We start from the raw sequence: 20,954 nt of genomic DNA, 5'->3' as shown, positions 1-20,954 counted from the left end.
TATGTTTTTTCTTATGTATTTGTCAAGACAGTATTTGATTCCATTTGAATAAGAATCTATTAAGATTCTAAATGGGAACAGCATAAAGGAACAGAGGTAGTATAATTGAATTTTTAAATGTGAGGAAGCAGGTTATATCCTAGCAATCTAATATTATAATGGAGACAACATATGAATTGAATATTAGTTGGCTGTATTATTACGCATATCTTTGTGATTAGTTGCTATTTTTGTTGGTCACATTTCTAGCCATCTTTTCTTTAACATGGATCTTCAAACTTTTAGATGACTGTGTTTGGTACTTTGGTTACAGTTGGCTGGATTTGTGACCGCCATCTTCAATTGTCAAGGCCCACTGGATGCTCCTATTTTTGTGGGCAGTGGAATGGCTACGAGAAAGATGGGTCCTTCAGCTTTTGATATTAGTGCATCATCTGCATCTGAAGCAGTAGCAAAAAGCAAAGATGCTGGCGCTGTGGCTGCAATTGATCATATCCCCTTTTCTTATTTATCAGCTAATTTCACCTTCAACACTGATAGTTGTGTAAGTGAATCTGAAAAGCCATGTTGGACATATTTGGAACAGTTACGATATAAAATCTTGTGCATAATTCTTCAGTGCGATCTGGTATTTTTATGTTTCTATATTAGACGGTCTCGAATGTTAGAGACACCAGTACGTTCATTGAATTTCTTGAGCTAGTTCCTTACCCTTCTATGTAATTACTTTACCTGTAGTCTGAAAATCCTTCATTTTTTTGGATCAATTATGCTTTGAATTTCAGGAAGTGTACTTTAGCAGTTCAGCAATGATATGAAACAATGGTGTTATAAGTTACTTTTTGGTAAATTATAATTATAACTATCTTTAAGGCCTCTAGGTATGTGTGATCTTTTTAATATTATTCCTTAGTTCTTCTATACTCGCACCATTTGGAGTTTCACGCTTACAATTGTGTAACTTTCACCATCAACATCTTTAATTTTCTTTTACGAAATATCTCAAGACAAATCTAATAAAGTCCCACATGATGATTGTTTTTCCTTACTTATAAACCACAAATATGATCAAAGGAGTGTGTGTGAATAGTGTAAAAGTCCAAATGGTTCATGTATTAAGAACGGAGGAAGTATAATGATGCTTGCAGCTTATCTGGCTTGATCCAAATAGGGTTAAATATCTTAGTGTTGTTTGACGTTCTAAGATGATTAAGTCTAGTTTTGTCATAATTATCTGTTCATTGGCATGAGTAATAGTGCATTTATTTTCTATTCTCAACATGTAGCTAGGCTTGCTTTCCTGGTTTAGTCTTTCTCTCTACTCATCAATTAAAATAAATCTAAATACCAGTGGCTGCAAATTTTTTTGTACAGATTGCAGACTTATATGGAATCCGGGCTAGCCTTGTGGATGGTGGAGAAATTCGAGGGGCTGGGAATGCTTGGATTTGTCCAGAGGTAATATATTGTTTGGGAATTATATATGGTTATTAACAAACAGGCTCCAGTTTTTCAGATAATTTCAACAAAAAATTTGAAGTTACAACTGGATTTTTTTTCAACTTATGAATGCAATGGACTGATTCAATGTCTCGCTTATCTATATTTTTCTTTTTATTTCTGCAAATAGTGGGTAAGTCAGTTGCCTTTCTGATCAAAACTCTGATGTAAATAGGGATATGCTCTGCAGTTGCAGGGGTATTGCTAATATCTGACCTATCCACGAGTACATTCCTTTTATTGCTATAGGAGGAAGCCTCAATACAGAAACAAGGGAATGGTTGTGTATGATTAGTGCTATAATGGTTCCGTTGAACTCTTCTTTTCTATATATTGCTCTAATTTTTTCATTAGTACTTTGAAGGTGGTGTGCTTTTTTAATTACCAAACAATTCCTTTAAGCGAAAGTCTTTTATGAGACGAATATACGATGTGTCAAAGGTAACTTTTGATGGGATATGGTGCGAGTTTTTGGATGATTTATTGGTGTTGTGGGGATGAGTGACTTTAAACAAGAATTAAGGTATGAAGTGACTTTTAACATGAATTATGGAAAGACTTGAGTTGTCTTTTTGTGAACACTGATCTCACCTAAGAACTTGCCTTCTTTTAATCCTTTTCCGTATCTTTGTATTAGGCTATATTCTTTGTGGCTCTTGAGTTTATCTTTGTTCGGTATTAGCTGGGTTTACCAGGTGAAGTAACAGACGTTCTTGTAGTTTGGAAGAGGAGGTTGGAGGATCAAAGGATTGTAAGAATGTGGAAGCTACTTTTGTCTAGATATTTTCTGTGTGCATGGAGGAGAGAAGCTGGCTGATTTTGAGGGGAATTGGCGAAAGCTTAGTCATACTAGGAGTTTGAGTTTTACTCTGAGGATCTTGTATACTTGGAGGCATCACTTGGGCTTGAGCATTAAGTACCTTTGTTATATTTACTTTGCAGATGAGAGTCATGAAACATGCACGATTCTATAAATTTTAGGAGCTTTGTCTAGTGTTCTTCAGTTTGAATAAGCACACCCTTTTCAAAGGTATTTCATAGAACTTACAAAAAAATTGGGGGTGCAAATTTACAATATGAGGGGCAAAATTTGGCACGAACATTCCAACGAAGACAGGTCCACTACAAAAGATCCTAACTTTCAATTAACTTGGAAAGGTCCCAACTTTGGTGGGTTCCTTTTAAAACGGCTGTCAACTTCAATTAACCTACTAATCTGGTAAAAAAAGTGCCACATGGCACATTTCATTTTCCCTTTTTTATTTTTATAAAAACTTAACTTAATTCCTTTCCCCCCCTCCTCCATTCTCCCCTCCCCCCATTTTCCCTTTAATTTATGTTAAATTTTGAAAAAATCAAAAGACAAATGAAAACGTACCACATGTCACGTTTGACTGGTTTAGCAGGTGATTTCTTGTTGAGGAGTGTTTATTTTTTTTTTTGGGGGGGGGGGGGGGGGGGGGAAGAGACCCTCCAAATTTTAGACTGTTCCAAACTAATTCAGAGTTGAGATTTTTTTAAGTTGGTCGACCAAAGTTAGAATTGGTTTTATGAATTATTCTTATTATAATTATTACTTGTTAAGTGCATCGCCATGCACAGCCCAATACATGCCCACAGCTCTACACACCTGACCCAGGCATGATATCCTCTTGCTGCTTTGTTCTAGCGTCTCAACTATCTTTGACATGCGGGAATATACTATTGTTTGGATTCTTGACCAGATTTGCTTATGGTTTAGTTTTTTAGCGATTTGCAAGAGCTGGTTGTTTTATAGGATATGTTCTGTAGAAGTTGTATAGGGTCTGAATTTGTGTGGATACAGTAGTTTACCTTGGTTTCCTTTGTCGACGATTTGTGTGGTTGAAAGTCTTGAAAGACCATATTGTATGTAATTCTTTTGAGGATAGCTTTGTTGTACCACTTTGTCATTTGCTGATAGAATTTTCTCCTATCTAAATAATCTATCATGTCTAAAATGGTTATTTTTCCGGGATATGTTCATTGATAGCTTATCTATGTTGGTGGCAGTTAACGAGGATTGGTAAAGTGGTGACTTTGAGATCCTTTGTTCGATGATTTGATGTTTCAGCATTTTCTAACTTTTTGTTCCCTTTGGAAACTTGAGTTGTTTGGCTTTTTACTACAAATGGCTTTTATTTATTAACAAACAAACAGGCTGAGGTAGATGAGACAGCATTAGATGTGAATTTCTCTGGAAGCTTATCCTTCAACAAGATTCTGCACCGATATTTATCTGGTTTCCTGGATCTGCTACCTATGAAATTGGGGGAACTGAAGGGAGAGACTAAAGTTTCTGGATCCCTTCTAAAACCGTAAGACTCTAGACGCTAGTCCCTAGGTTTTATTGTTGTAATTAGTGTGGTTCTGCAGCATCATCTGCGGAATTTCTGTTTATATTCTGTCATATATTGCTTGTGTACTTATGTGTCCTCATATCCAATTGTAGGAGATTTGATGTGAAATGGAACGCACCGAAAGCAGAGGGTTCATTTGTTGATGCCCGAGGAGATGTCATAATCTGCCATGACTATATTGCTGTTAATTCTTCATCAGTTGCTTTTGATTTATATACGAAATTGCTGATATATCATCCAGAAGAAAACTGGTTATGCGAAGAAGATGCCGGTTTGACGACTGCAAAAGCTTTTATCATGGAAGGACTTGAATTAGACTTGCGCATGCGTGGCTTTGAGTTTTTCAGTATGATCTCATCCTATCCATTTGATGCTCCAAGACCCGTGAATCTTAAAGCAACTGGAAGAATCAAGTTCCAAGGGCAGGTCACAAGTGCTTCAAATGTTTCTGACCAATCTGCTGATGATGGACGGAATGTTAGTGATAAGAATATGGATTGCCTCATAGGGGATGTTTCAGTCTCTGGTTTGAAGCTCAACCAATTGATATTGGCTCCTCAACTGGATGGGCATATGAGCTTTTCACGTGATCGTATCAAGGTAAGCTTTCACAGTACTAGAAACAAGATACCATCTTTGTATTAGTATTGTATCGACGCAGGAAAATTTTGTCTACAGTTCCTTGGATCTGTTTATCGCACCCATCTTGTGTATTCATTTTATATACCAGTGCACCCATTGAATGCCACTCATTTTAATTGTCTTTTTGTTTCATATTTATAGAAGGAACATTATGTTTTAGCAATACGCTTGAAACATAATACCCATGTGAGGTCGTCTGTGGTATGCACACCCATTCAAGTTCTGTGTGATCCTATTTTGTGACACATGAAACCTGTTTGGAGTAAATAAATCCTATATACTTATGTTAAAGTGGAGGAAGGTTAAAATTGGTTGTGCAAGAAACTGACAGGTTGCTTTTTTGTGACAGAAGACTTTTTGCTTTGATAATACAGGGAACATTTATATATCCATGTTGTGTAATATTAGTTTTCTACACACCTTATGGCTTCTATCTCTAGAAAAACTATGAAATGTAACTAATCATAGCCTAGTCGATACAATGAGAAAACCTTGTTGCTATAGATTGAAGAATTATGGAAATGAATTGATTTCTTGCTTTCCAGATAGCAGGTAATGGGAGGAGAGACAGTGAGGGGGGTAGGACGAGGGACGAGTAGTTGACACGTAGGAACATTTGTGGAGCCACATCACATCACATGGGTAGCTGAAAGTCGGAGTACAAAATAGCATGATCATTCAGATAATTTTAAGAAAGACTACCTTCATCGAATGAGTAATAATATATTTTATTGATGCATTTGGAAATATGAACTGAGGCCTTGATTTGTTTACCTTATAGGAAAAACAAGTTCAGGTAAACTCAGGAAACCTATGTTCAGATAAGTTTAGGAAAAACAAGTTCAAATTAGTTAAGTTCAGTTCGGAAAAATAAGGGGTTTCCAAGTTTAATTTACCACTAGAATAAGTTCTATGAAGTTTATGTAAGGTCATATAATTGAAAATCAGGTGAATTGAATTTGCAAATATATGTATTTACGTTTATGTGACTGCTGGTAGGCATGTGATTGATTTCAAAGGAATCGTGATTAAGTTTGTGGTGGTACAAATAGTTATATTTGTGCTCCATTTGTAGCTAGTTGTCCAAGTAGGAACTTAAGTTTCTGTAACCGGATGTCATATATCTTCAGCCATGAGAACTATTCGAGTTAATGTTTTAAATACCTAACAGTTTTAAAATAATGCTGCAATAAAGCATTGTTCCATGTCTCATAATTAGTCACCAATATAACTATTCTGAGTATTTGATATTTTTTCTATTCAGCTGGATGCTACGGGTAGACCAGATGAAAGTCTTTCTTTGGAGATGATAGGTCTATTACATCACTCAGTTGAAAAAGCACAAGGAAAATTGTTATCATTTTCTCTGCAAAAAGGACAACTGAAAGCGAATATTTGCTATCAACCAGCAGTTTCGGCTAATCTAGAGGCATACCCTCTCATCACTTTTGCTTCTATTCTTTGTCACCTTTTGAGCGCATTTTTTTCAAAGTTTTTAAAGAAACGTAAGCAATTGACGTACGTATGTGATCATGTGTAGATTCGTCACTTGCCACTTGATGAATTAGAGCTTGCTTCACTCAGAGGAACTATGCAGAGGGTGAGTTATTGTCTTCCTTGTTACAGCTTATAAAGTACTAAATTCTCACAACTTTAATAAGCCGGAGAAGGGGAAAATGACAGTCTTTTATTTTATTTTTTCCTTCTTTGTGTACTGCATTGCCTCAACTTTTATACAGCCTAAGAGAATTAGTGGGAATAAGAGTCAGCGCTAAATCAGTGCTTTGGATTGATTGAACCTTATCCAAATTCAAACTCAAACCATAAAAGGTTATGTTATTTTGTGATTCTATTTGCATGGTTTTATCTTTCCATTCTGAAAGAAAAAGACCATTACCTGATTCTTTGAACCGAGAAGTAAGAAAGAGGCCTATTGAGCCTCTGCCTCAAATAGAAATCTGCTCTGACATATATCATTGGCCACTGCTTTAAGCTTATTTATGCTCATACTTCAAATACTACTAAATATCAAATTGTGATACTTCAAATGACTACAATTTGTTTCGAATTGGTTTAGGTACAATAAATGCTGATATTTTATGAACCCAAAAGGTCAAACAGACCTACTTCTTTTACTGTGGGGTGGGTTGGAGAAGGGAGGGGTACCTTGTCATATGTAAGAAAATTGTAGAGAGATTGAATAGCTTGTCATTGCTATATAGAAGTTTGTGAAAGATTGATGGAGATGAAAAGGAAACATAGACTTTTTTAACCTTACATTTCCTAGTAAAATAGACTAGGGTTAAGTAGTAGGACTGCAGGAGATCCTCTGTTGTTTTAAAAACACTTGGTTTTATGGTAAAAGAGGATTAATAATATTTTGTGGAACTTATATATAGACTGGACGTTAGTTTTGCATTTGAGTTGTTTTTCTAGCTTCACTTTGGACACTTGCTATTGTGGCATTGTTGGGTTTAACTGATGTAGCATGATTTGGCATGATTTTTTTTATCAGCTTGACATCGTCTCTTTCTTTATATTTGATTATGAAAAACCCCTGCATTTCGTTTTTCAGATTTGGCTTTAATGAAGGTCTGGTACTGGATTATATGTTCACTAATTCACTTTGTATATTTCTCTTCTGATGTCAATTTGAGATGTAATACTCTTCTAGTAGTGCTATTCTTATTACTTAATTAGGAAAAAGAGGATCAAATTTGCTATTGAGCCATCAGCTAGCTTGACCTATTTCAGATTTTGGCTCTCTCTGTTTTGGTCTTTTTTTGAGTGATAAAAGAATTTAGGACGCCAAAGAGGTGTCTTATTTGAAAAAAATTAGGGATGTGAGCAAATAATAATCATTTCCGTAGTCCTATCATGCAATTAATTATCCAGAAAATCAAGCAAAGCATTTTCTGTTCAGTGTGAACTGTCAAGATCTAGGCTTGAGGCCTTGAGTTATATGAAATTCTCCGAAGGAAAGAAATTAATCCTTTTTATGAGAAGAAAATTTGGTAAAAGAACCTGTTGGTTCTTTCATGATTATATTTTTTCTTATAGTGATTGTTAAATCACAGTGTCTACCTTTGTCTCCTTCAGGCTGAAGTTCAACTGAATTTTCAAAAGAGGAGGGGATTTGGAGTTCTTTCAGTGTTACGGCCAAAATTCAGTGGAGTACTAGGTGAAGCCTTGGACGTTGCTGTCAGATGGAGCGGAGATGTTGTGAGTTCCTAAACTGATATCTTTTTAGTTATAGTACCAAGACTGTCAACTATGCATCATGGAATAATATGTTTGTTAATGTTTTTACGTCACTTTTCCTTTACATTTTTTTTGGTGATGCTTGGTTGAGTATAAAGAAGGAAAATTTTCATTAGTCTTTTGGCATGGAGATATAGATAAAGTTGCCCATTAAGCTAAGATAATAATTCATTAGGTCTAAATTTCCCCTGTTAAAAGCCTGTATTACTTCTACCTCTATAACATTATCAGTATACTGTACTCAATGAAGCCAAGTAAACTTTGAATCCTTGAAAAAGGAAAGTGAAAGGTTTTAAGGACATAATATAGTTATAACGTGGAAGTTTATTGGGCAGTGGAGTAAGAGCACATGGGACCTATTGGGCCCTTGTTTTGATTCTCTGTTTCCACGACCATGAACTGTAACTAATAATTTGAATTTGCTGGTTGTAGATTACTGTCGAGAAAACTGTCTTGGAACAAAGCTACAGCCGTTATGAGCTTCAAGGTGAATATGTTTTGCCTGGCACACGAGATCGAAAGTTAAATCCTGAGCAAAGTGGCGACTTTTTCAGCAGGGCCATGGCCGGGCATTTGGGTAGTGTTATGTCTTCAATGGGTCGATGGCGAGTGAGACTTGAAGTACCTCAAGCAGAAGCTGCTGAAATGCTTCCACTTGCAAGGCTCCTTTCTCGGAGTACTGACCCTGCTGTTCGCTCCAGATCAAAGGTTATATTTTATAACCTAACCTGAGGCAAAGCTAGAACTGGTTTTTTCCGTAATTTAGCTTCATACTGTATTCAACCATTGGCTAAAGCTTGATGTGCATTTTTATATTTTAGTAGAGCCAAAAGATTCGTTACTCTTTGGCTTCGATCAAGATGGACTTACTAACATGATATATTAAACTATTATGGTGCATTCTTATTAGTAGGTCAGTAGCTGGTCATTGCGGTTTATAGTAAGCGTCAATTGGTGTTGGAGGTTGAAGCGTCAATAGGAAAACAAAATGACATGATCCGGACACCTCATATACAAACTAGTGACTTACGGCTAGGTAGGGGTGGGATGCTGAAAATTGGATGCTATGCGTTTTACATTCATTCCACCTTTTACGGAGGTAGCTTCTTTCAATGGGGCCGGGGGGGGGGGGGAGCTAGCCGGTCTGTTGGAACAACCTTTACATTTATCTTAGATTGCTCAAAGTTGACATGCCCTGATGCATGCCCTGCCCTGAAACAATTTAATAGAAGCATGCTTATTGCAGGGCCCTGTAATATCAAGTTCCGCAGCCATTTCATTGCAAAACCACGCCTAGATTCCCTATTTGGTCTTATCCTGTTATATTTTGCTTCTAATGGATGTGATCCTTTCCACATGAGGTATCCGTGAAAAAGCTTGGTTGTTTCCAGCTATAAATTGGAGCTTGGAAGAGTACCTAGTTTCTGGCTTTGTATTTATCAGTTTACAATGGACTAAGTAAAAATAGCTCGTTACATACTAAATACTCGTTCTGTCGCGGATAACGAGACAGCAGAAAACCACCTCTTATCCTGCTATTGGCTCTCTTTAGAGGCATAGAGGTATTGTGACTTTGGTCCAATGAAAACGATCTGTTGCAATTTTGTGGTCAGGGTGCATACTTCGGAAATCCTATCAGATATGGGCAGGAGTGTTGTTAGACTACGCAACTATGACCCACTAGGATAATGGCCTTTTATTGATATGGTAGTGGGTGGAATCCTTTTTAAATCATAAGATTTCTGCATCAGTATAGATGATACTACAGAATCTAGCTTTCGAGTTGATTTGCACTTTAGTATCTATTTGCATTTCTAATGTTGCATGTAATCCCCTTAAATTTCACTTTCTATCATACATTCACATGTCCCCTTCTATCTAATGCGTAATTTATAATACCAATGTATTTGTTGTGTGCTTTACATTCACTCAGTTGTTTCTGAACTTGTGTGTTACTAGTAGGAGCGTCATGGAGTCCAAAATCACAAACTTTCTGCGTTTTTCAATTTTGTAACAAGCACTGATATGGTCAAAGTAATATCCTCTCTTTCAAAATGTATCTGCAGGATCTCTTTATGAAAAGTTTGCATTCAGTGGGTTTAAATACAGGAAATCTTCAAGAGCTGCTTGAGGTAAGTCTGTCCTTCAAAATTTGCACCAGTTTTCCTCGAGGTAAAAACTAGTCAACAGTATAAATTAGGCTGTTGTATGTGTATGCTTTTTAATACTAATTTGCGAACATGCTCGATGTCAGTTTTGTGCAAATGTAAAGTAGTTCTATTACGTAAATGATTTTTGTTTCTCTTTAATTCTCAATACCGTGTTCATAAATACTGTGTTAAAATTTCCTTCTGTGTTTATTTCTTTCACTAACCGAATCTAATGCAGGATCAGTTGGAATTTTCAGGTGATAAGAAGGCATTATATAACTTCATCTGACGAAGTTATACCTGAAGATCTAAGTCTACCAGGTTTATCAGAACTCAAAGGTCACTGGCATGGATCTCTTGATGCAAGTGGTGGCGGCAATGGTGATACAGTGGTAGGTTACTTGTAAACCCTTTCTGCAAGTTACTCGCAATGTCATGTGTTGTATTGTCTTGTGCTTCTTGACAGTGAAATTCAGTGTTTTTGAGTATTGATGTAGATTTTCTCAGGTTGGATGGAATTTTTATTTTTCTGTTGCCTGTAGAGATCTTTTTAGAGCAGCAGCAATTGTTGCGATTTCTAGATAGTTGGAGCTACAAGCTAAATTGACTATCATGTTGAACTGTTGTCATTATAACCTGTGTTTTATAAAAGCTATTTCTAGCTTGCATTGGTACCTAGAAGGCTTGAATAGTATAGGCCATAATATTTAGAAATATGTGATGCTTTCTTTCTACGATGAGTATAAAGTTTATCATTGCATAACAATACAACAAGTCTTGTTAATGTTTTTGATCCAGAATATTCCTTTTCTTGGAAAAGAGTATCCCGTATGGGTCTGGAAGCAGCCTTTTGTTTAGATTATTTGGAGGGTAAAAGTACATACAGGTGGGCCTGCTCAAACCTCAGTACATTACCATTAATGATATCCATATTGCTTGGTGGTGGTGGCTACAGTATACTAATTCAATCCTGTAAACAGTTATTGTCCCGAAATGTGGAGGATAAAAGTAGAACAAAACTGTTGAGTTCAGCACATCCCTACTATATTCATATATGCTAAAAAAAAGCTGGATAAATCTTTGTGGGGGGGGGGGGGGGTGTTGGCGGCGGTATATATACTTCCTCCGTTCCACAATAGATGCATCGTTTCTCATTTGCGCACTATTCATCAATCAACTTTGACAATTATTTTTTCACAGTTGTGTAAGAAAAAACATAGTCAAGTGAGATCTTGTTAAATTCGTATTAATGCAAGGATTCCAAATATCAAATTTTTACTTATACGCGTTTAGAGATATTAATGTTCAAAGAAGCGTATTGGCATACGTGCAAATAGAAATGATGCATCCTTTGCGGAACGAGGAAGTAAGAAATAAGAAAGCGGAGTGTCTAGTGTCTCCAGACCTTTTTTTTTCTTTACTTCTCTTTGTGGAATTTGGGCAAGTTGAACGTTGCATGGTTGTTCAGTCTAACACTACCTTTTGGTTATGAGTGCTTTATATTTCAGTTTAATTTTCCATGTTTAATGTATAATTTTGTGGTGTTGTATCAACCTAAACATATACCTGCAGTGTCACATTAGACTTAGAGGTGTTGCATGTTGATAACCTAATCTACTTTACAGGCAGAATTCGATTTCCGCGGGGATGACTGGGAATGGGGAGCTTATGAAACACAGCGAGTTCAAGCAATTGGTGCTTACAGCAATGATGGTGGTTTACGCCTTGAGAAGATTTTCATCCAGAAGGATAATGCCACCGTTCATGCAGATGGAACGTTGTTGGGACCCAAGACAAATCTTCATTTTGCAGTTCTGAATTTTCCCGTTAGTTTAGTGCCTATGCTTGTGCAGGTTATTGAATCTTCAACCACTGCTGCAATTGTTTCATTAAGACAACTTTTAGCACCAGTGAAAGGGACACTTCACATGGAGGGGGATCTACGAGGAAACCTCTTGAAACCAGAGTGTGATGTTCAAGTAAGGCTCCTGGATGGTGCTATTGGTGGTATAGATCTTGGTCGAGCAGAAGTAGTTGCTTCCTTGACCTCTGGAAGTCGTTTTCTATTCAACGCCAAGTTCGAACCTGTTGTTCAAAATGGCCATGTTCATGTTCAAGGAAGCATTCCAGTAACATTTGTACACAATGGTGTTTCCAAAGAAGAAGATACAGCTACTAGTGGTGGAAGATCAATCTGGAGTCCTGGTTGGATTAAAAACAGAGGCAGAGAGTCTGATGATGGTGATGCAGAAAAGAAAGCTTCAAGGGACAGAAATGAAGATGCTTGGGATATCCAGCTAGCTGAAAGTTTAAGGGGACTGAACTGGAACTTATTAGATGCTGGAGAAGTCAGAGTTGATGCTGATATAAAGGATGGGGGCATGATGTTATTAACTGCTTTGTCTCCTTATGCTGACTGGCTTCATGGCAATGCAGAAATCATGCTTCAGGTTTGTTTCTTGTATCTTTCTTTCCTCATTACTTGTCAGCGCAAATAAAGGATACAACAATGTGAAAGTAATTTGTAATTTGCATCTCTAATGTATGTTATCTGTTTCAAATAACTAGGTGAGAGGTACCGTTGAACAACCCGAGCTTGATGGATCTGCAACTTTCCATAGGGCTTCAGTATCTTCGCCTGTACTTCGTAAACCTATTACAAACTTAGGAGGTAGAGTTCTTGTAAAATCGAATAGGTTATACATAAGCTCCTTGGAAAGTAGAGTTAGCAGACGAGGGAAGCTACTGCTCAAAGGGAGCCTTCCTCTTACCTCGGCTGAAGCTTCCCCTGATGATAAGATTGACCTGAAATGTGAAGACCTTGAAGTAAGGGCTAAAAATCTACTAAGGTGGGTACCTGTTACCTCTTTGGTTGTGAACAGTTTTGCATGTGATTTTCTAAGGTCTATAGATAAAGATCACTTTGTTGTATAGCACTATGAATTATATTGGTTTTCTAGTGTACTCAGATACTTAATTAAAATCCTAAACCTCAAAAAAAAAAAAAAATCGTTAAACCGGAAAGGAACCAAACTGGCTTCTCCAAGTACGTAAGCTTCAGTCTCCTCCTACGACTGACCTTTTTTATTTGACTTACAGTGGACAGGTTGACACTCAATTGCAAATAACTGGATCGATATTGCAACCTAGTGTTTCCGGGAAGATAAAATTGAGTCATGGAGAAGCATATCTACCACATGATAAGGGTAGCGGAGCTGCTCCTTTCAATAGATTGCCATCTAATCAAACAAGTCTCCCAAAGGACACTTATAATCGGATGGTTGCTGCAAGATATGTTTCACGCTTTTTTGACTCAGAACCTGCTACCTCAACCTCAAGGTTCTTGCACGAGTTGCAACCCTCAGGTAGTTATTACCTCTATGCGAAACCCTAGCTGGCATGATAGCCGAACCTAGGCCTCTGTTGCTTGCTTTTTAGTTATTCTGTCATATCCTTTTTTCCCCCCTTAGTTAGACTCATTTTCTCATTTACCTCAAGCATTGACAGGAAAACAGACCGAAGTTGGGAAGCAAACAGAACAAGTGAGCAAAAAACCACAAGTAGATCTACAATTGATCAACTTGAAGCTTGTTCTTGGACCAGAATTGAGAATAGTCTATCCTTTGATATTGAATTTTGCTGTGAGCGGGGAGGTAGAGCTGAATGGTGTTGCACATCCTAAACTAATTAAACCTAAAGGAGTTCTTACATTCGAGAATGGTGATGTTAATCTCGTTGCAACACAGGTAGAGGCCAATCCTTTTCTGATGTCTATCTAGCTACAGTCTGCGAGTTTTCTCATGTATTCATTTCAAAATTCAGGTCAGACTTAAAAGAGAGCATTTAAATGTTGCAAAATTTGAGCCTGATAACGGCTTGGATCCGACCTTGGACCTAGCTCTGGTTGGTTCAGAGTGGCAATTCAGGATTCAGGGTAGAGCTAGCAATTGGCACGAAAAATTGGTTGTAACCTCTACACGCTCCGTTGAGCAGGATGTTCTCTCTCCTACTGAGGTACTGTTTGCATGTTTGATTGGGTTTCTTACATTGGATTTGATTATCTGTGTTCTTTTTCTTTTTTATCCAATATTGTTGATACATAAAATCTTATGCAGTTGTGCACTCTCATCGAACTATCGAAGGGATGGGGAATGATTTCTTATTCTGCTTGTAGTATACTCTGAATTGTTAATATGAACACATCCTTGTAGCCTCGTCAGTTCTACTTCAGCAGCTTTTGTAGTACTGGATCCGCAATAAATAATTTCTATACCTATTAATATGTGCGTACCTGCATAAATCATTAAATCATAATCTAGGAAAACTGACACTGGATAACTTATTGCACGGCTCTGCTAAGTGAAGCATGTTTTATCGTTAATGCATGTCCTGCACCTGCAGTAAGATGCAGCCTATTAAAAGGAATTGAGGTATTATCGATGTTGGTCTGTCGGTCCTTACTCCCCCATATCTATTAATATGTGCATACCTGCATAAAACATAATCTAGGAAAACCGAAACTGGATAACTTTCTGTTCGGCCCTTCAAAGTGAAGGTTATTGCATTTCCTGTCCCTGAATAGGATGCAACCTGTTTAAAGGTATCCAGGTATGGTCGATGTTGGTTTGTTGGTCCATTAGTTCTCAGAGTACTCAATACATTCAGCTTTTCTGGGTATGGTCCTGGAGCAATTTCTAATTTTCTATGACATGAAATATTTCCTTTTTATCCCCCTCGTTAGCCTTGTTGGTGATATAAAGAAACTTTCACGAAATTACCAATTTGGTCATCTCATTTTTTTTTTTTTTTGCTGCCTGTTCTGGAAGAGTCAAGTAATTATAAGCATATTGACTACATTGAACCCAAACATTTTTATTGGTGATGCAATATCCAACCTGAAATGATTGTAATAGCCTGACATTTCTTGCATGTTTGAAATAAAATGTGTAGGCTGCTAGAGTATTTGAAAGTCAACTAGCAGAGTCAATATTGGAAGGTGATGGGCAGCTTGCACTAAAGAAACTTGCAACTGCTACACTCGAAACACTAATGCCAAGAATAGAGGGAAAGGGTGAATTCGGGCATGCGAGATGGAGACTTGTTTATGCACCGCAAATCCCTAGTCTTCTGTCTGTTGATCCAACTGTCGATCCTCTCAAGTCTCTGGCAAGCAATATATCATTTGGCACTGAAGTTGAAGTTCAACTTGGCAAAAGACTACAGGTTATTATTTCTGGCAAATCTTTTCTACTTTTCATTTCCCGCTTTTCTCCTACAGTATCTTATGAAAATACTTTCCCTTTTCAGGCTTCGATTGTCAGACAAATGAAGGACTCAGAGATGGCAATGCAGTGGACATTGATATACCAGCTTACTAGCCGTTTAAGGGTGCTGCTTCAATCTGCACCCTCCCAACGTCTTCTTTTTGAATATTCAACTACATCACAAGATTAGCTTGTTCACTTGCCAGCTTTTTCAACTATGGTTAGTTTTCTTTTCCGCTGGAAACGCCTTCTTGAATCCAGTCATAAACGGAAGATTGAAAATAGGACTGCATCGGGTAGGAATTGCATATTGTACATAAACAACATCCGTTTTTGTTCTCTAAAATGAGATCCTTGTTCATAGGTGTTTCATTGTAGTTTTTTTTTTTTTTTTTTTTGGGAGGGAGGTGGAAACGGGTTAGGACAAATGCATAGTATATTATTTTGTATGTTACTAAATAGGAATTTTGTAAATATGAATATCATTCATTTAATTGATTGTTACAAAGAACATATTACATGTTTGGAAGCCAGGGTGGAGCTTCTGAGAGTCTACGCGTCTTAGCTTGTGGCATTTATAACCTAAATGAAAATGTATAATTGCTAGCTAACGGAGGATTGAACAGATGAGTAGGATGACGATTCTATAAGGTCCTCTATGTGCTAAAAGAATCAGATGAATATAATTGTTTTAAGGTTAACTAATGATTGGTTTTGGACCTACCTTCATGAAATGACTAAGAGATCCTATACCGGGTCAGGTATAATCTGGTGCACCTTAGATAGTGAGGTAACTTGTGACCCGTTTTAATCAAATTAAAACCTCAGCATCCATCCTACATTGATCGAGTCGAGTTCAAATTGCTCAAACTCGATTAACATCAACCCCTGTTCATTCCCATGTTTTATTACAAAGTTATAAATTCTATACCTATACTTTCGAGTGATTTCCGGCTAAAATACTTTTGAAATTTTCAAAACATTTCCCTTTTTTTTAATATGAATTCCCAATCTACCGTCCACGTTGACAACAATTAATACAAATTAATTTTTTTTAGTCCTATGCTAAACCTGAATTGGTGGTTTAATAGAGAAATAAAACCGTCAACTCAATTTACAACCAAAGTTCTGCTATTCACTTTCAGCCCCTTTCCAAGGTAGGTGGTAGCCCTTCTGCAGTGCGAGAAATTGGAGCAGAACTTTGACTTACTTCCCTCTGCTCCCACTTCAATTAGCAAGGATATGATATTGGTAAGTTTTGAAGCATTCTTTTTCAATAATTCATACCTGCTGAGTGCTGATGCATCAATCCCCCAACTCAATTAGCATTTCATACCACAATCATTCATCAATTATAAAGAATGAAAATACTGCTCAATTTATCGCCGCTAAATAAGCTGTGGGACAGGGGCTTCTCTCGGGAGGCGAGGATGGAGGTAGGAGGTGGCTGGTGAGGGGTGACGGACCGACGGTAGGTGGTGGCTGGTGGGTGAGAAGCGGCAAAGGGGTTAGATACTGTGCGAATAACGAAGTTGCTCTGTTTTTCTTTATTACTTCGTATTATTCAATTATTTAAATTCTGCCTCGTAGTTCGTGAAAGCAGGAAAGATATACTTTCTCAGTTTCATAAATATAGCACCTAAGAAAAATGGTAGTTATGTGAAATCTTATTAGATATATATCAATATATATTTTCTAAATATAATTTTTTTATAATCTTAACTTATATCTAATTCGAGATATTAAGAGTCAAAATATGCGTTGGAAAAAGTAAAGTACCATGGTGTAATATTTATGGAACGAAGGAAGTAATAATAATAATTGGAGAAAAACAATTTTGTGTGTAATGGAGATTATTCAAGTTAATTGTAAAAGGGAATTCCTAAAAGAAGGATCCCGTTGTTACAAAAAAAAATCAGAAGGATCCAAAATTAATACTTCCTTCATTGTTTTTTAGATGTGGCAATTATTTAAGCACGTTTACCAATGCACAATTACAAACATTAATATCTTCTATTAGGGATAAGAAAAAATATTTCATGAGATACCCCCGAGGTTTAAGTTTATTCACCAGGTACCCTCGTTGTTTCAGTAATCCACCAGGTACCCCTCAGGTTTCATTTTCTCGCATGACTTAACCTTGCCGTTAAGTGGCCGTTAGAAACTTTTTTTCACCAGGTACCCTTGTAATTTATTTCACCAGGTACCCCTGAGGTTTCATAGATTTTCACCAGGTACCCTTATGTTTTTATGGTAATTGCACCAGATACCCCAGCTCACCAACGGCTAAAAAAACTAGCCGTTGGTGAGCCTTCTCTATTTAAAGGGGGAGCATCAGCAACTCTTCACTACAACTTTCTGTTCTTCCCATTAACCAACTCATATTTTCCCTATTTCCCAACTCACTTTCAAATGAGCTCATATTCTCAATCTCAATCTTCCTCTACAACGTATGAATCCTCATACGTTGTAGTTCCAAACAAAACATGCAACATATGTGGGAAAAAATTTGCAATAAGAAGTTCTGAAACAATGAAAAATCCTCAAAAACTATATTACAAGTGTGACTTATGTGACAACTTCAAGTGGTGCAAGGGAAGCATTGAGCAACCACTGCCAATGAGAAACAACAAAGGTAGCACAAAGGAAGGAGAAATTGAAGAAAATAGAAGCTTGAATGAAGAAATTCACCAAATGAAGAAGAAACTCGAGCAACAAAAGAAATTAATGCATGGAGCTATAAAAAATGGCATTCTAATGTTTTTTATTCTAGTATCATGTTTACCTCTTTTTCTCAGTTTAGGGGGTCTACCTGATGCTCTCTTCATGGGTGGTGGGAGGATAATAGAAAGGTCAAAAGAAGGCCATTGGGTTGGGTCAGGCATGGGGTGCATGTGCTCTGAGTAAGTTAACTTGTATGCTTGCCCTTTGAAGTAGTGAGACACAAAATCAGTAGCCTCAAGTCTTTGGTGGTAAATAACCCTAAGGCCATGTCTGCAAGGTATGCCAGATATTTGCCATACTCCACAACCACAAGTCCTTGCATCTAACTTAATAGGGTATTTGACAGCCCCCTCTTTCACTTCATATTCCCCTCCCACAGCAGCTGTTACAGAACAAAACCTAGACTGTTGACTCCTCTCTTCTAATACCCCAGCAGCATATTCAGTCAATTGGTTTGGTCCCATTTCTATAGCCTTGCCAAATCTAGACCCAATCTTCTTCATACACCAACTCCCAGCCTCTATTAGATCCAAGCATCCAAGCACAAACAAAATAAAGCAGCAAAACAGAAAATGTATTAATAAAAAGGACAGGGGTGGTGTAAAACATATGCAACCACAGTGTAAAAAGCAGTAAAGATAGAACATTTACCTTCCATCAGAGTGTACACTGGCATGTCTCTAAAAGGCTTGGTACAAGCGTTGAAAGATTCAACAAAATTGGTGGTGTTGTGATCATAAACCACTTGTGGTTCAAACTTGTGCCTTGACCACTGCTTTGGCACTTGGGACAGATAATCAACAACCTTTGGATCAATTTTGGCAATCTTCTCCGTTGCCTTGTTGTACACATATGGGTTGTATGCATTTGCAGCAACCCAGAAAGACTTATGGACTTATGGAATGCAGTTCCATACCAGCCAGTTTTTTTTAAAAAAAGTAGCCGTTGGTGAGCAGGGGTATCTGGTGAAATTACCATAAAACATAAGGATACCTGGTGAAAAACTAAGAAACCTCAGGGGTACCTGGTGAAATAAATTACGAGGGTACCTGGTGAAAAAAAGTTTCTAACGGCCACTTAACGGCAGGGTTAAGTCATGCGAGAAAATGAAACCTGAGGGGTACCTGGTGGATTACTGAAACAACGAGGGTACCTGGTGAATAAACTTAAACCTCGGGGGTATCTCATGAAAAACCCGTATTTAAAAAATATTTATTGAGACGAATCTAATAAGACCCTACACAACTATGTATTTTCTTAAATATAAATCACAAGAGGAAATCAAAGGAACTTGTGTATCATCCTTTTGTTAAGGCCTTATTTCAGGCGGCTTGTATGCATAATGAATTTTCCATTGTCAAACTAAACAATGAGAGTCCCGAGGTGATCGAGACATATAACAAGCATGACTCGCTTGTTTATGGAGCAAATTTGCGGAGGTGCAACTCACATCAAGAAGGGAGGAGAAAAGATAATGTGGTGGCTACTTGCTCATTTTATGACAAGATGCTCCGGGTTTGGATCCCTGAGGAGAAAAATGAGTTTTTAAGTCTCACATTGACATATGAAAACGAATGAAGCAGAATGTTGGTATAAAGAGAAAGGTGCGAGCAATGAGAAATTCATACCTTTCTCGAGGAAGTATTTTCGGATATCAGATATGTGCTTGCAAATACATATCATAGCAAAAGACAAAATAGAAAAACGGACAAAAAAGAAATTAAATGGTACTTTTTAAAACAAAAATGGTAGTTTTTTTTACCGAATGGTACTATTTTTTACAGAATAATACTTTTTTTTTACAGAATGGTACTTCCTATTTTGTCTTTTAGCTATTTGTCTTTTAGCTGATATGTGTGTTTCCACACATATCTGATATGCGAAAAAACAACCTCTACCTTTCTCGGCCTTTTTGGGTAAGGTTTAGTGTAGTATCATCTAGGGCTTTTTTTAACTATCTAGAACAACAAGAATTCCGAAGCTTTTACCAAAGTTCCGAAGAATCCCTAAGTCTTCACCCCTGAATTCTTCCGAAAAAGTTATGCGTTCTCTGAGTTCCGAAATATAGAAAATGACGACTCACACATCTGGACTCTCCGTCGCATTGCTAAGTTTCGGAGCGGACAACCTGTAGTTAGAGATGGCAAGTGGGTCGATTTGACGCAGCCCACCCTGACACAGTCTATAGTGGGTCACGTGGGTCGGACACAATGATGACCCATGACACAACCCGCCCAACCCGGATATATTTTGTGTTGTGGGTCGAATTTTTTCAACACAACCCATTCCGACCCACCTATCGGATTCGAAAAAACCCGACACGGCACACCCGACTCACCCAACCCTACACACGAACCCAACCCATACAACACACGAACCCAACCCGCGAAACTCACCCAGATTTAAACAATTTTGTATGTTTAAAATGCTAATAAATTCTAATTTTATTGTGTAAATACACATTAACCACATTTATGTGAGTAAGTGTATAAAATAAAATTTGATTAATTTAAGTTCATACAAAATTTGTACTCCGTAACATTTTAACACTTTATTAATCGTCCAAACCCACCTGTCCCAAAGCAGTTCCTAAAACTCATGTAAACCCACCAAACCTATCTGACCCATCAGAATCACATATGTCGTAACCCACGAAGCCCATCAGACCCACCGACCCACACAACCGGCAACCCACCTCGACCCACGACCCAGGTAACCCACGACCCATCATATATTGTATCCATTTTTCCGACACAGCCAAGAACTTGACCCACCCAAGTTTAACTGAGGTGAGTCGTGTGTCAATCATTCCCGACCCACGACCCACCAAACCCACCCACGACCCACCAAACCCGTCACGTTGGTCCTCTCTAACTGTAGTTGTTTCAATAAAGACAAATGGATTAAGTTCATGGGAGTTTTTGCTTTATTTTTTTATTTTTTTATTTTTTTATTTTTTTAATTTTATACAGCAGTAATTATGAAATTTATTGTACTTAACACACTTGGTAATAATAGTTGTTAAATGTGTTAAC

General features: G+C 37.4%; 2 protein-coding genes across 5 annotated transcripts in view; one reads left to right on the top strand and one right to left on the bottom strand.

Annotated features, from left to right (window-relative positions):
* Positions 1 to 16,881, top strand: part of LOC110800002 (protein TIC236, chloroplastic) — a 30,172-nt gene extending 13,291 nt beyond the window's left edge. Inside the window, exons 8-26 of one of the 4 annotated variants that reach the window (XR_002536523.2) lie at positions 314 to 544; positions 1,375 to 1,458; positions 3,679 to 3,836; positions 3,971 to 4,478; positions 5,785 to 5,949; positions 6,061 to 6,120; positions 7,620 to 7,742; positions 8,214 to 8,489; positions 9,848 to 9,913; positions 10,189 to 10,323; positions 11,557 to 12,381; positions 12,500 to 12,780; positions 13,031 to 13,296; positions 13,430 to 13,677; positions 13,754 to 13,945; positions 14,882 to 15,154; positions 15,239 to 15,415; positions 16,341 to 16,446; positions 16,604 to 16,881. Coding sequence is in view for 3 of the 4 variants with exons in the window: in XM_022005295.2 (XP_021860987.1) it covers positions 314 to 544; positions 1,375 to 1,458; positions 3,679 to 3,836; positions 3,971 to 4,478; positions 5,785 to 5,949; positions 6,061 to 6,120; positions 7,620 to 7,742; positions 8,214 to 8,489; positions 9,848 to 9,913; positions 10,189 to 10,323; positions 11,557 to 12,381; positions 12,500 to 12,780; positions 13,031 to 13,296; positions 13,430 to 13,677; positions 13,754 to 13,945; positions 14,882 to 15,154; positions 15,239 to 15,385 (4,038 nt within the window). In the remaining variant the exon portion in view is untranslated. Of the gene's footprint in view, positions 1 to 313; positions 545 to 1,374; positions 1,459 to 3,678; positions 3,837 to 3,970; positions 4,479 to 5,784; positions 5,950 to 6,060; positions 6,121 to 7,619; positions 7,743 to 8,213; positions 8,490 to 9,847; positions 9,914 to 10,188; positions 10,324 to 11,556; positions 12,382 to 12,499; positions 12,781 to 13,030; positions 13,297 to 13,429; positions 13,678 to 13,753; positions 13,946 to 14,881; positions 15,155 to 15,238; positions 15,709 to 16,340; positions 16,574 to 16,603 lie in introns of those variants that run through there. The other 3 variants (XM_022005295.2, XM_022005296.2, XM_022005294.2) reach the window with 3 other exon arrangements.
* A 462-nt stretch (positions 16,882 to 17,343) lies between these two features.
* On the bottom strand, positions 17,344 to 19,131 carry LOC110789616 (uncharacterized). The gene is made up of 2 exons (XM_021994317.2): positions 18,571 to 19,131; positions 17,344 to 18,439 (listed from the first exon to the last, which is right to left on the bottom strand). The coding sequence occupies exons 1-2, from the start codon at positions 18,593 to 18,595 to the stop codon at positions 17,883 to 17,885; spliced, it is 582 nt and encodes a 193-aa protein (XP_021850009.2). The 5' UTR covers positions 18,596 to 19,131; the 3' UTR covers positions 17,344 to 17,882.
* Positions 19,132 to 20,954: the final 1,823 nt, after the last annotated feature.

Source organism: Spinacia oleracea, chromosome 1 (assembly GCF_020520425.1).
Source record: "Spinacia oleracea cultivar Varoflay chromosome 1, BTI_SOV_V1, whole genome shotgun sequence".
Taxonomy (NCBI): domain Eukaryota; kingdom Viridiplantae; phylum Streptophyta; class Magnoliopsida; order Caryophyllales; family Amaranthaceae; genus Spinacia; species Spinacia oleracea.
The sequence above is the reverse complement of the archived record's forward strand: the minus strand, read 5'-3'. Positions and strand labels throughout refer to the sequence as shown.